The following is a 14,954-nucleotide window of genomic DNA, read 5'->3' as shown; positions in this document are numbered from 1 at the left end:
AATTGCAAAGTTGAACTACAAGAGCACACTTGGAACACTTGAAGTCTTTGCAAGTATAAATAAAACATTTGACCTGATGGAAAATTATCCTGCTCAGCCCTGATTTTTGATTTAGTGTATTCTTTCACCTAATCTTGACAGCAAGTAGTCCATCATAGCTGTCTTTAAACACATTTTCTGCTGTTCCATCTGTGCTTAAACTACAAAACAGTAAGAGCCAGGTTGTAGTCAAATGTAGCTAAGTGACAGACTTAGTTCATGCAGTGACTGGGTTCACACACAGCTTCGATAATGTGGTACTTTACACTCTTCATGATGAGGAGAAAATAACTTGTAAATTGTTCATGTTGGTGCATGTTCGTTCTTGTGCTGCTTGAATCGGATAATCTGACATACAAGTAAGATTTTCATTCATAAATTTACAAAATTTTCAGTGTTGAGTGCCATATGAGTATGTATACCACATATACATATAATATAATAATGTGGTGCGAAATACCAATATTACGGTTACTATATTCAGCTTGACAAATTATGACATTGCTTCACTATCCACTACTCGTGACAGGCAGTTGTGTTTTTATATTGAATATTATCAAGCCAATTTTGCTGTACTTCTAAGAATGTTGGACATAATTTGAAAGAAATAATCACACTTTGGAAACCTAAACATTGTCTGTTTGGAAACATACAGTTGTCATGTGAAGAGGGATGGTAAATTCAACAAACTTAAAATTCATGTCATCATTGACATGTTATTAGTAATTCACTAAATCAGTGTACTGTGTCTTACGTATGTTCTATTTTCATAGTGAAACCCAATTTCAAATTGTTTTTGATTTTAGAAATCTGATCTCTTATTCTACACAGTTCATTCACAAGAAACAAAAATAAGAAAAAAATGTACCAATTTACCCAAGTAAAAGACAATCACGAATATAAGATAACTCCCAATTTTTAAGTGTCTCCTCAAGAAAAATTTAGTTTTAACGTATTCAGATTAATCAGAATTACCAGTTGTGTTACCGACACCAAGTATCTGCCTAAGATGTCAGCATTATACCTTTTTTAAACGCAGAAGAAATAAAATAATACGAGATGGCTTACAGTAATTTTTATCTTCACTACATTTTTGCTTACAAAGTCTGTCATTTGTGGTATGAGTATTTTATCATTGTTGTCCTATTAGCACAGTTGTGAAATTTATACCTTCGTTGTGACAAACCTCTCGCCATTTCTTCCAAATACGTTGCCATATGAGGTGGTTATAGTGGAACCTGAGACCGCAGTTCTTTCTTACTGAATACTTACCGGATGTCGGTTCTATACTGGTGTGAAAATGTTACAATGTTTCTTGCTTTGAAACCTATTGTCTGCCCACCGTTCTCTCATTGAGTGCGCAGAAACAGCAGCTGGCACTCCCCATTTCGTACCAGTTACACCTCATGGTGAGCATCACCAATGTTGTTGTGTAAGTACACCATTATACCCTATCTAGAATTTTACCTTCTCCGGCATAAATATATACTGTTGTTGTGTATTTGTCCAATTTTAAAGCACTTCAGATGGATTCAGCCAAACAGCAGCAGTATAGGTTTCAATTGTTGGCAGCATGACATAATTTGCTGGCTATTCACGAATCCCCTCCTCACACCCATCCTAATTCTCAACCAAGCTGGTGTTGCTGTTCCCCCTCTAACCCTTCTGTAATGCTATCCTTAGCAACTGTGAAACATGGACTAATATCTTCTAGGGTACAGGTCATAGATAACAGCACAAACTAATACATAAATAAGATTGCAATCACAATGCAGTAAAATTCTCAAACTTCCTTCATTCCATGCTCTTGTGACAGCTGTTGGTACTATCTCCACATCAGGAATTGTTGCTATAATTTATTGTCTTGGTAACAGTTAAAGTCAGCTTAATATGATTTCTTAAGACATTTAATTCTGAATTCATTTTCTTTCATGTTTGTTCTGAATGTCACAGTCTGTTCTAATGCTGATGAAAAAGTATTAATGTTTTTACCCGGTATTTTAATACATGAACAGTGACTGCATTTCTTATTTGCAACAAACTTGACTCATAATCAAATAAAACATGTACTTGCGGTCAGAATCGAGTAATGTTTTTTTGAAGAGCAACATTTTCACCTTTCTGTATTGACTTTATTTAACAAGTATCATAAATGTTGGTTTAGGGTATCCACACATGTATGAGAACTTTTATTGCAAACCTATTGAAATAAAGCAAGAGTTTGTAAGATAATAGCATTAAATTCTATGTTCTCCTGTGTTTAAAAAATTGTCAAATTTTAAGCAGAGCAATAGAGTGCTGTGGTGTTTAGTTCATAGTCTCTTGCATATAAGTTGCACTAATGCCACACAAGTCAAATGTCAGGTGATTGAGCAAGGTCAATACTGTATCGAGCTCTTTTGCATGTCGGGAACTCTCCAGCCCTTCCAACCTTTTCAAGTATGAGTATCATATGGCCTACCAACCATTCTGAATTCTTCAAAATATATTTACAAGTGATCTCAATAGCCCAAGCTCCATCAGTAAATCTAAGATGACACCTATATCAATCTATTACATTATGTAAAAAGTTGACTTCAGCAGCAGTACTTTAATATGTGAATATAGGATGACTCCGTAGTTTTCAAATGACAAACTTGGAAAAAAATATTGTCTTGTGGAGTAAGTACGGCTTATTCACCTAGCTGATTGGTGTGTGGCAGATAGAAACATGTAATAGTACGAAGACATGTTATCAAGTTACCACTTTTTGTGCTGGAATACTGACAATAGAGATCCAAACATAACTTTGCATGGATCTTTGTGTGTGTGCACATTCATGCACATGCGTGCGCACTTGTGTGTGTGTGTGTGTGTGTGTGTGTGTGTGTGTGTGTGTGTGTGTGTGTGGGCACGCGCGCATGTGTGTGTGGGCACGCGCGCATGTGTGTGTGGGCACGCGCGCATGTGCGTGTGCAAGCACGCACACACGCTCTTTTCCTGTGGTGATACTTTATTGTTAATACCACATTCAGATTGTTTCGAAGACCTTGGTTCTCTTTTGTTGGTACACTGTATTTACACAATTGACAGTATCATGAAACAGTTGATTGCTACTCACCATATAGTGGAGATGGTGAGTTGCAGACAGGCACAGCATAAAGACTGCTAAACAGGTCAGCTTTTGGCCAAAAGGCATTCATCTAAAGTACACACGCGCGCACACACACACACACACACACACACACACACACACACACACACACACACACACACACACAGAGAGAGAGAGAGAGAGAGAGAGAGAGAGAGAGAGAGAGAGAGAGAGAGAGCTCGGCCAGACTGCGAATAACTGTGCGTTATGAGAGAAGCAGTCGGGTGGCGAGGATGAAGAGCATGCTGGGCTGGGGAAGGGGAGGGATAACAGAGTAGGAGTTGGGGACAGTAAAGTGCTATTTGTTGGAGAGTACAGGAACATGGTGGAGACAGGGTAGGACAATTAGGTGTAGTTGGGAGCTTACACGGAAGGAGGGGGGCAAGGGTGAGGGAAAGGGAGCAGAAAAGGAGAAAAGTGAAGAGACTATGGATGCGTTGGTGGAATAGAAGGCTGTGAGTAGTTCTCGAATGGGAGCAGGGACGGAAATGGGTGGGTGAAGGACAGTGGCAAATGAAGGTTGAGGTCCGTGGTGAGTGAGTTTCCAATTAAAAAAGGCTGGTGTTGATAGGAAGGATCCAGGTGGCATAGGTTGTGAAGTAGTCTTTGAAGTGAAGAATGTTGTGTTGGCCAATGTGCTCAACAAGTGGGTGGGTCAGATCTCTCTCTTGGCCACTGTTTGTTGGTGGCCATTCATGCGGATTCGTGACAGCTTGTTGGTTGTCATACCCATGTAGAACGCATCGCAGTGGTTGCAGCCTAGCTTCTAGATCACATGACTCCTTTCACAGGTGGCCTGGCATTTGATGGGATAAGCGATGCTTGTGACTACACTGAAATTGGGGGGGGGGGGGGGGGGGGGCGCGTTTGGTTTTGCATCTAGGTTTATTTGTTGTGCATGTCTGCAACTCATCATCTCCACTATATGGTGAGTAATATCTATCCTTTTCATAATATTGTCATTATTCCATTCTGGATTTTCCATTGTTTGTATTTACACAATTATAAGACAAGGCTATTTCCAAATTCGTTATTGTAAAAGCACAGGGTCCTCTTGTATTTGCAAATTAAACTATTGTTGCTGAGATCCATGTTTTTACTTTGTTTAGTAGATATTTAGTGCTAGTCTTAAATTTATAGAGGTTGTCTTACATTTAGAGATGAAGCTTTGGCTGTTGAGGTCGTGTGCAGATTTATTTTGAAGATTTCGTAGGGTCAAGGCTTGGCAAACACTACCTGTCTTCCAACATGGTTGAAATTTCCCGATACACTGAAGTCCTTGATATAGTTATGACATTGCTCAAACAATCATGTGACACTGATTTGCATGGTGCAAGTGTAAGATACGCATGAGAAACTATGAACTAGCCATACATCAATCTATTGCTCTTATTAAAATTGGAAAATTTTGTGTAACACTGGAGGAAACAGCATTAAATTCTGCCACCTTACAAACTTAATATTTGAACAGGTTTGCAATAAACATTCTCATACATGTATGGATCTGTATACAAACATTAATGCCGCTTTTTAAGTTATGATAACAATCAAATACAGAAATGTTGTCCTTCGAAAACACTTAAGTTGATTCAGAACCCAGACCAGTATTTTATTTAGTTGCGAGAGACACTAACGATCTACTGAGTGGATTGCAGATTAGAAATTTGGTCACTGTTTATGTATTATAATAATGGGAAACAATGTTACTGACTATTAGTCAGAACTAGAACAAGATAGTGAAATTCAGTTGCAGCATGAAGGAAAATTAATGCAGAATGAAATAAATTATATTAAAGTGATGATAATTATTGCGAGAATAAGTTACAGTGGCAAGACCCATCGTGGAATAGTACCAACAGATGTCAGTAGATCCTGGGGCGAGTGAAATTCATAGAATGGGACTGAACTGTAATTGCGAACTTTTATTTATGTATTAGTTGCTTGTGTTACGTATGACATGCACACTAGAAGATACTGTAATCTGTTTTGGGCAAGTTACTCAAGCTCAGCACTGTGTAAGGATTGGAAGGTGAACAGTAACACCAGCTTGGCTGAGAGCTAGGATGATTGCAGTTAGGCTGAGCTAACAGCCAATTCCATCACGTTGCCAATCATGGGAATCTGTTCCACGCAATTTGGCTTTTTATGAATGTCTACCACATTTATACTGCAATTTGCCAGAATTCAATTGTAGCCGAAATTGTATTGACTTAAAAATTGGACAAAAGATTAACATTTCTCAGGAGATAGTAAAAGTCTAGAGAGGGGTCAGTAGTGTACTTAACACGTTTCTGCTGCAGTGTTGTCAATGCTCATGACGTACGATGGGAATGAAAGTGGTTGTCGGCTGCTTCTACACAGCCTATGAGAGAGTGATAGACAGGCAATATGTTTGGAAGTGAGAGACACTGTAGCATTCTCACATCAGTATAGAAGTGAAATCCAATATGTGTTCAGAAAAAACAGTTGTGTTCTCAGGCCCAGCATAACAAAAACCTCAGAAATAGCAACATAATCAGAAGAAACACCCAAATATTTGTGACAACAAAGATACAAATTTCACAACTGTGCTTTGATGATTATGATTAAAAATAGTGATACCATATACTGCAGAAGGTAGAAATGAAAATGGTCTGAAAATTAATCTAATTCATTTGTTTCTGTTTATTTTATTTCTCCTAGTATTATCAAAATGTAGGTGATCAATAAATAGAAGAAGTTTAGAATAGGTATAATGTTAACTTTTTGGTAGATACTTCATCAATAAAATCTTTTGTAATTTTAATTAGTCAGAATATTTTAAAAATATTTTTTTTCTGAAGGAGCCTCTTAAAAAAAGGAGTGCTCATCTGATACTCGAGTAAATACAGTATAACTTCAATCATCAGATTTCCCTGGAAGTCCTCCTTGATGGTGTCCATGGAACTTCATGAATCTTAAGTGCCACATGTATCAGCTACAGATGTGTGGTCATGTACCTGCATTTGTGTGTGTTCGTTCATATACCCTCATTTGTGTTTGTTTTATCACATGCCCTCATTTATGTTTGTTTTGGCACCTACCCTAATTTATTTGTTTTGGCACCTATCCTCATTTGTTTGTTTTGGCACCTACCCTCATCACCTACCCTCATTTGTTTGTTTTGGCACCTACCCTCATTTGTTTGTTTTGGCACCTACCCTCATTTGTTTGTTTTGGAACCTACCCTCATTTGTTTGTTTTGGCACCTACCCTCATTTGTTTGTTTTGGCACCTACCTTCGTGTGAGTGTGTGTGTGTGTGTGTGTGTGTGCGCGTGTGCGCGCGTGTGTGCGCGCGTGTGTGTGTGTGCGTGCGTGTGTGGGGGTGTGTGTGCGTGTACGGCCACGTACCCTCGTTTGTGTGTGTGCGGTCATGTACCCTAATTTATGTTTGTCATGTATATTCTAGAATTTTTGTCACTGTAAACATATATCAACTCACATTTTATAATGTTTGTTAAATCTTTCTCTTATTTCCGTAGGACAGTGTCCGGCTTCTGGCTGTGGAGGCTTGTGTCAGCATTGCCACTTTACTACAGCTGCAAGATGATGTGGAACAGCTTGTTATGCCTACCCTCCGTCAGTGCGCAGGCGATACATCATGGAGAGTTCGTTACATGGTTGCTGACAAATTCACTGATGTATGTATGTGAAACAGAAGTGGTTTAATGTTGGAGCTTCAGTATAATGATTGTAATTGAATGCTTAGACTATAAATGTACATTGTGATATTCTCAGGCCTACAGTGTAAGAACCATGTACTTTGGTGAAACTATTCATCATATAACTGTTTTAACTGGTAGAAGGAGACAGTTAGTATTTGGTGTTGGTGGTCCTTTACACACCATGGACATCGTAATATGGACGAGGAAGGGTGGACACATTGTCATCTCTTCTATCCCCCATTCATCTGATGCCTTTCTGCCTGCCCCCTCTCCCTTACCCCCCACCTCCACCCCCAAATTTGTAATTCTTGCTTTCCCGTGCCCTCCCATTTGTCATTTTCTATACTTGTCTCGTCCACTTCTTTTAATGTTTTGTGCAATTATTTTATAATTGCTGTTTGGCAAATAATGACATTCTTGAATAATCACAGCCATTACGTGATGCAGAATGTTCCTGACAGGCAGCCACAATTTGGTTTTGGGTCACTTTGTTTAGAAATTTCTAAACCCAAAGTGTGATCGGAAGCTGCTGTGCATTACAAACATTGTCTTTTATAGTTCTCATGCAAGACTTACTGAAAGGATGGAAATCTTTGATTGATAGTACCTGCTTAGATAATCGTACATTGGTGAATGGGAAAGTGTTGCAGATTTTAGAAGGCAGTACCCTGTGTAACAGCTGTCTTAACGATAGTCATAATTAGTCTCATTTACTAACATTGGTATCACTGTGGTTAATGATAGTCAAAATTGTATCACATGTATTGCCGCTGTGCATACAGTGGGGCTTATTAATCGCTGTATAGGAAAGGCCACTCTTTGTGTACGTGACTGACAGTACTCATACTGTATTGTGTCAGTGTCTCAATTAATTCTTCTTTTTTTTTTCTTGTTCATAGCTTCAGAAAGCTGTGGGGCCAGAGATCACAAAAACAGATCTTGTGCCAGCATTTCAGCTTTTGTTAAAGGACTCTGAAGCAGAAGTACGTGCTGCTGCTGCTCACAAGGTGCGAGATTTTTGCCAGAATTTGGATCCGTACCAGCAAGAAACCATAATTATGAACTCCATCCTCCCATATGTGAAGGAGCTAGTTGCAGATCCAAACCAGCATGTAAAGTCCGCACTTGCATCTGTAATTATGGGGCTTAGTCCTATTTTGGGCAAACATAAGTGAGTACTACTACTAAAGAATAAAATTTCAGACTCCATGTATGTATTAAAGAATATTGTCTTAATGTTACACACTATAATACTAATGTCTTCATGCAAGCATTATATTTTATTATATTCTTTACTCGTGTGATAAAAAAATTGATTTTGTTTTGTTGGATAGCTTCCCAGTAATTGAGGCTCTCCTCCTGCCCTCCAGTAAGCAAAAAACACAGGGACAAGAGATATACAAGGGTGGATTGGAAAGTAATGTATAATAATTCTTTTCTCCACAGGTATTGCAGCTGGAATGTTTAGATTTCATGAAGTAGTTTGTGCCAGAGGATATTTTGTTTTCATGTGCAGCTCTAGTGAGAGAAATCAGAACTATAAAATAAACATTATGTGCATGTTACTGTTGTCAACTTGGGAAGAGCAGCAGAGTGTGGTTCAATACTTGTGAGTCAAAGAACATCAATAGAGTGAAATTCACAGGAACATGCATGGTGTGTATGAGGACGACTGTATGGACCATAGTGATGTCTCCAGGTTGTGTGCATTCTCCCAAGAAGGCCATGTGACCCTTAGTGATTACTGTATTTACTCGAATCTTAGCCGCACCTGAAAAATGACTCGAAATCAAGGAAAAAAAATTGTCCTGAATCTAAGCCGCACCTGAAATTTAGGACTTGAAATTCAAGGGGAGAGAAAAGTTTTAGGCCGCACCTCCAAATCGAAACAAAGTTGGTCTATTGTAATATGAGACACAATTTAGGTAGAATAAATGATGGTACAGCTACAGTAATTTGGTTCGAGTCGTAAGCTTAGCAGTTAAGCTTTACCAGGTAGCCATTGCTATGCGTCAGGCGTGCTTCATCTGGTTTGAATCGGTTGCTTATTTTTCTTTGATCTGATACGTGCCGTTCTCTTTTGTTATAGGTGTTTACATCACTCTAGGCTGAAAATGCATTATTGTACTGTGTCACGCATTGTTTGTCGCATTCTGATAATAAGCGTTTCGACCTGTCGCCGCTCGTGGCATGGCTTGCTTTTGTGCGCGCTACCGCCGCTTACAATAAAAAAAAAGAGGAATTGTCTCATTAGCGAAACAATGGCAAGAGACTGCTATTTGTTGTTACTTACACTGCTGCTTTCTTTGATAATGATCAACAAGAACCAAATAATAGACTGCGTATGATAGATGTTCTGAACGAAAGTTTAACTGAAATTTTTCTACGTTTGAAAATCTTTGCAGACGCCTCTTTTGTACATTACATTCTGCACAGAAATTAGTCATCTTAGATTTAAAAATCCAGTCAATTGCCGTGCTTCATTTCTGATTGTATCACTATTAGGCATAAGAATAATACGAATATAAACATGACATGATATGTATATTCTTCCGCATTTGCCGCTGTCTCACACTAGTTCCGTAGGTTATTAGGCAGACAGGATTTAAATGAGATAGCAGCAAACACGAAAGAATACACGGAAAAATGTTTATATTCGTATTATTTTTATGTTGAAGAGAACACTGCATGCGATTCGCAATTCATAAAAGTTACTATTAGCAACCATCTCTTCTCACAGGTAGGAAAGTATTTAGAACGTAGAGTTGGCCATATTGACACACATCCCAAATAGTCTCGCCAGTCGGATTTTCGTAGTACATTGAAGTGCTGCTACATTCGAAGACGAACAACACGGAATTTGTATTTATTTCGTTGGATAATGTAGGAAAATGCAGTGGTCAAAACTCGGGGCGGAGAAAAAAGCTCGTCTTACACCTTCTTCTTCTTCTTCTTCTTCTCTCTCTCTCTCTCTCTCTCTCTCTTTTTTTTGTTATACTGACGCAGAGGTTTTGGCGCCAGTATTTATCTTTGTGCCTGCAAAGCATGCCTGTGTAGCGCTACATATATTCAACGGCAGAAGTTAGCTGCGGCGGCACCTAACAACATTTTTCAGAATTTCTGCTTACTTTGCACTTGATTCTAAGCCGCAGGCGGTTTTTTGGATTACAAAAACTGGAAAAAAAGTGCGGCTTAGATTCGAGTAAATACGGTAGCCACACTCCTCCATTGAGGCAGCAGTTCTGAACGATCAGTGTGTACAATTCCAAACTTTATCGCAGTGGTTAAACATTTCCTGTGGTGTGGGTTACAGTAGTTTTCACAACACAAAATTTTGTAAAGTTAGTGCTTGCTGGGTGCCTAAGAACCTGATAGACAACAATTCGGGCCAGCGAATGATGACAAGCTTGGACCAGTTAATGCATTACACCACAGAATGACATGACTTTCTGAATAGTCACTGGTGATCAGTCATGGGCATACCACTACACACCCAAAACCAAGGAGGCCTCTGTGGAGTGGAAGAAATTTTTCTGGTTCTCCAGTATGAGAAAAATTCAGAGTGACTCAGTCTCTTACGGAAGTGGTTGTAACAGTTTCCTGAGATATGCATGGTGTGTTACTGGGACCACTGTGAATGCTTCAGCCTACATTAAAACTTTCATTAAGTTGTGTCATATCCTTTGTAACAAACGCCTCGACACTAATGCTGACAGTGTCAAACTTTTTCATAACAATGCTCACCCCCATATTGCTGCACCTGTTTGGAAGAAAATAACAGAATTTGGTAGGAGGTGCCCCAGCATCCACCATACAGTCCAGACAAGACTTTAATCTTTTTGGTCCTAAGAAGAAACTCCTGGCTGGCCAACACTTTTGTGACAGATGTGGAAGCAGTCCTCAGATAGCTGTACTCCAACCGAATGGACTTCTAAGAACAGTGCATATTGAAACTGGTACTGGGATGGGAGAAATATGTTGAGAATATTGGTGACTGTAAAAAAGTAGGTAAAATTATTGTGCATTACTTCCCAATCTTTCCTCATATGAAGAACTGTGCACAAAAGCTTAATATTCTTGATTTATTGTCTGCAACAGGAGAATAATATCCTTGAATTAGCACAGCACTTACATAGTTATTACAATCAGTTTACATTATTAATAGGTGTTCACTGTGTTTACTCCATGTGATATCAAAGCAGTAATTTGATGTTTCAAATAATGTGAAGTTGCACAAATAATAAAGATATATGGTGTATGCATGTTCTGCAAAGAGAATTTTTATGGCCATATTCAAGATCGTTGTCGTTGTCGTCTTCAGTCCAGAGACTGGTTTGATGCAGCTCTCCATGGTACTATATACTTTGCAAGCTTAGTCTTCCAGTACCTACTGCAACCTACATCCTTCCGAATCTGCTTATTATATTCATCTCTTGGTCTCTCTCTACAATTTTTATTCTCCACGCTGCCCTCCAGTACTACATTGGTGATCCCTTGATACCTCAGAACATGTCCTACCAACCAATCCCTTCTTCTAGTAAAGTTGTGCCACAAACTCCTCTTCTCCCCAATTCTATTCAATAGCTCCTCATTTATGTGATCTACCCATCTAATCTTGAGCATTCTTCTGTAGCACCACATTTCGAAAGCGTCTATTCTCTTCTTGTCCAAACTATTTATCGTCCACGTTTCACTTCCATACATGGCTACACTCCATACAAATACTTTCAGAAACGACTTCCTGACACTTAAATCTATACTCGATGTTAACAAACTTCTCTTCTTCAGAAACGCTTTCCTTGCCAATGCCAGTCTACATTTTATATCCTCTCTACTTCGCCCATCATCAGTTATTTTGCTCCCTAAATAGCAAAACTCATTTACTACTTTAAGTGCCTCATTTCCTAATCTAATTCCCTCAACAACAAACGATTTAATTCAACTACATTCCATTATCCTCGTTTTGCTTTTGCTGATGTTCAGCTTATACCCTCCTTTCAAGACACTATCCATTCCGTTCAACTGCTCTTCCAGGTCCTTTGCTGTCTCTGACAGAATTACAATATCATTGCCGAACCTCAAAGTTTTTATTTCTTGTCTGTGGATTTTAATTCCTACTCCGAATTTTTCTTTTGTTTCCTTTACTACTTGCTCAATATACAGATTGAATAACATTGATGTTAGGCTACAACCCTGTCTCACTCCCTTCCCAACTACTGCTTCCCTTTCATGCCCCTCGACTCTTATAACTGCCATCTGGTTTCTGTACAAATTGTAAATAGCTTTTCGCTCCCTGTATTTTACCCCTGCCACCTTAAGAATTTGAAAGAGAGTATTCCAGTCAACATTGTCAAAAGCTTTCTCTAAGTCTACAAATGCTAGAGACATAGGTTTGCCTTTTCTTAATCTGTCTTCTAAAGATAAGTCATAGGGTCAGTATTGCCTCACGTGTTCCAACATTTCTACGGAATCCAAACTGATCTTCCCTGAAGTCTGCTTCTACCAGTTTTTCCATTCATCTGTAAAGAATTCGTGTTAGTAATGAAGTCTGAGGGTATTTCACCTGTCTCAGCCTACTTACTCACCAGATGGTAGAGTTTTTGTCATGGCTGGCACTCCCAAGGCTATTAGTAGTTCTAATGGAATGTTGTCTACTCCTAGGGCATTATTTTGTCTTACGTCTTTCAGTGCTCTGTCAAACTCTTCACGCAGTATCGTATCTCCCATTTCGTCTTCATCTACATCCTCTTCCATTTTCATTATATTGTCCTCAAGTACATCGCCCTTGTATAGACCCTCTATATAATCCTTCAACCTTTCTGCTTTCCCTTCTTTGCTTGGAACTGGGTTTCTATCAGAGCTCTTGATATTCATACATGTGGTTCGCTTTTCTCCAGAGGTCTCTTTAATTTTCCTGTAGGCAGTTATCTATCTTACCCCTAGAGATATATGCCTCTACATCCTTACAATTGTCCTTTAGCCATCTCTGCTTAGCCATTTTGCACTTCCTGTCGATCTCATTTTTTGTCTGCTTCATTTAGTGCACTTTTGTATTTTCTCCTTTCATCAATTTAATTCAACATCTCTTCTGTTGCCGAAACTGTAGAAATATTTGGTTATGTAGTTCGGGAAGAAGTTGACACCTGGGACCTAAATGCAGCCATCACTGAAGACTGGCTGAAAATAAAGTCCATTCTTACCGTTAACGACCAGTACTGTGTTTGGTACTTTGAAAGCTAATTCCTTGGATTGGTACCTTGAGAATAGTGATGCAGTAATGTCTTGAAATCCCTTCTTTTATTCTAAGCATAAGGCAGCTGTCAACTGGCATTCAAACCCTTGCACACTTCGTGTAGGAACCTAAGCAGAGCAAAGACTGTCATTCAGCACACATTCTGTAACTGCATTAGCACATACAAGAAACTTTGCACAAGTATGCAGAAGTGTGTCGATGCTGGAAATATCAGTGGTGTGTATTTGGGTATCAAAACTGCTATCAGGCCTATACCTACTGCCACAGTTAAGATCATCAGTGGAACAGTTATCACAGATTGTAATTGACAATTGCAGTGATGGGTGGCACACTGTGGCTACCTCTGTTCACATCAGGTCAACACCAGCCCAAAAACAATAGGAGCAATTCGTCGTCAGCTTGCCATGAGCCAGTGGCCATGCCTCCTAAGGAGCAGCTTCAGAGAGGTGTTTCGCAGCTTATGTTTGGCAAATTCCCTACTAAAGACAACATCCACACAGAATTTACGAAACTGACTCTGCTCTTCCCAACCTTTTATTGAAATGTTGGGTTGAGGGTACCGTGTTCCATGATATGTGTGATGCTGTCATCACTCTACGTAGGTAAAGGCTACTGTGGAATTCTGCTACTGAGTATCATTGGGAAAGGTTTTGCCCATGTGGCACTAGGCATACTGGAGAGGCTTTTCGATCTTGTATACAATGAATCCCATTGTGAGTTTTGTGCTCAGTGATCTACTACCAATGTGAGCTTCACACTCAAAGAAATTCAGGAAAAATGCTGTAAGCAGAGGACCCCATTGTTAATTGGTTTTATTGACCTAAATTAGGCATTTGACATAGTCGACACGGAGGGACTGTATGCTATGCTAGTGTAGATAGGGAGTCTTCCAAAACTCTCAAAAGATGATCAGGACTTTTCATGGCAATATGGAGTGTGGTGTAATATTTGGAGGAAGCACATCAGATGCTTTTCTTGTGCAAAGAGCAGTTCATCAAGGCCGTGTTCTGACCCCTACCTTGTGTGGTATATTCTTTTTGTTGCTTCTCAAAGCAGCTTTCAGCAAAACAAACCTGGGTATCCATTTATATACCAGGGCTGATGGGGGAAGTTTACATCATCTCGTTACTCAGGTCCAAGGGCCATTGTGAGGACTTATTTGTAAGTAATTTTTTATTCACTGATGATGCGGCATTCATAGCACATACTCAAGTTGACTTTCTAAGGCTTATGGACAAGTTTGCTGCTGTGTGGAAGCTCTGCTTTATGTCTGTGAATGTAAAGAAGACTGTGATTATGGTGCAAGAATGCACAGATGTCCCTGCTATAAGATTAGATGGCTCCTTCTTGAATGTAGTCCACAAATCTGCTACCTTGATGTGCTGGTCTCAGAAGTTATTTCTGTTGATGATGAAATAAACACAAGAATTGGCAAAGTTGCAAACACTTTCGGGAAGCTCCTTCAAAGAGTATGGGGCAACAAACACCTTAAAGTGACCACAAAAATGTTTGTCTGTGAAGCATGTGTGGTGAGCACCCTCTTGTGTGGTGCTGAGATCTGGACATCATGCACCAAACAGAATGTAAACTCAACAATTTCCATCTGCAGTGCTTAAGGAACATTTTAGGCATAACACGGAGGGACCACATCAGAAATGAGGTGGCCTCGAATGCTGTGAAGCTACTGAGCAACGCCGCCACTCTTAAGGAACGTCATCTGTGAGGCTAAGACAGTTGCATTATATGGACCACTCTCGCCTTCCCCGACACACACAACTTAGTGGGATTGCACATACCAAGAGCCCCTGTGGAAGACCTTTAAAGATTATGACAAGTGCGATATG

At 39.4% G+C, this 14,954-nt stretch overlaps 1 protein-coding gene across 1 annotated transcript in view; it reads left to right on the top strand.

Moving 5' to 3' along the window:
* The window catches only part of LOC126416666 (serine/threonine-protein phosphatase 2A 65 kDa regulatory subunit A alpha isoform), a 117,826-nt gene that overhangs the window by 59,645 nt on the left and 43,227 nt on the right, over positions 1-14,954 (top strand). The window contains exons 5-6 of the mRNA XM_050084465.1: positions 6,675-6,833; positions 7,757-8,028. Of these exons, the coding sequence (XP_049940422.1) occupies positions 6,675-6,833; positions 7,757-8,028 (431 nt within the window). The remainder of the gene's footprint in view (positions 1-6,674; positions 6,834-7,756; positions 8,029-14,954) is intronic.

The sequence above is a fragment of the Schistocerca serialis genome, chromosome 8 (genome assembly GCF_023864345.2).
Source record: "Schistocerca serialis cubense isolate TAMUIC-IGC-003099 chromosome 8, iqSchSeri2.2, whole genome shotgun sequence".
In the NCBI taxonomy this organism is placed as follows: Eukaryota; Metazoa; Arthropoda; class Insecta; order Orthoptera; family Acrididae; genus Schistocerca; species Schistocerca serialis.
Note: the sequence above shows the minus strand (reverse complement) of the source record. Positions and strands in the feature narration are given on the sequence as shown.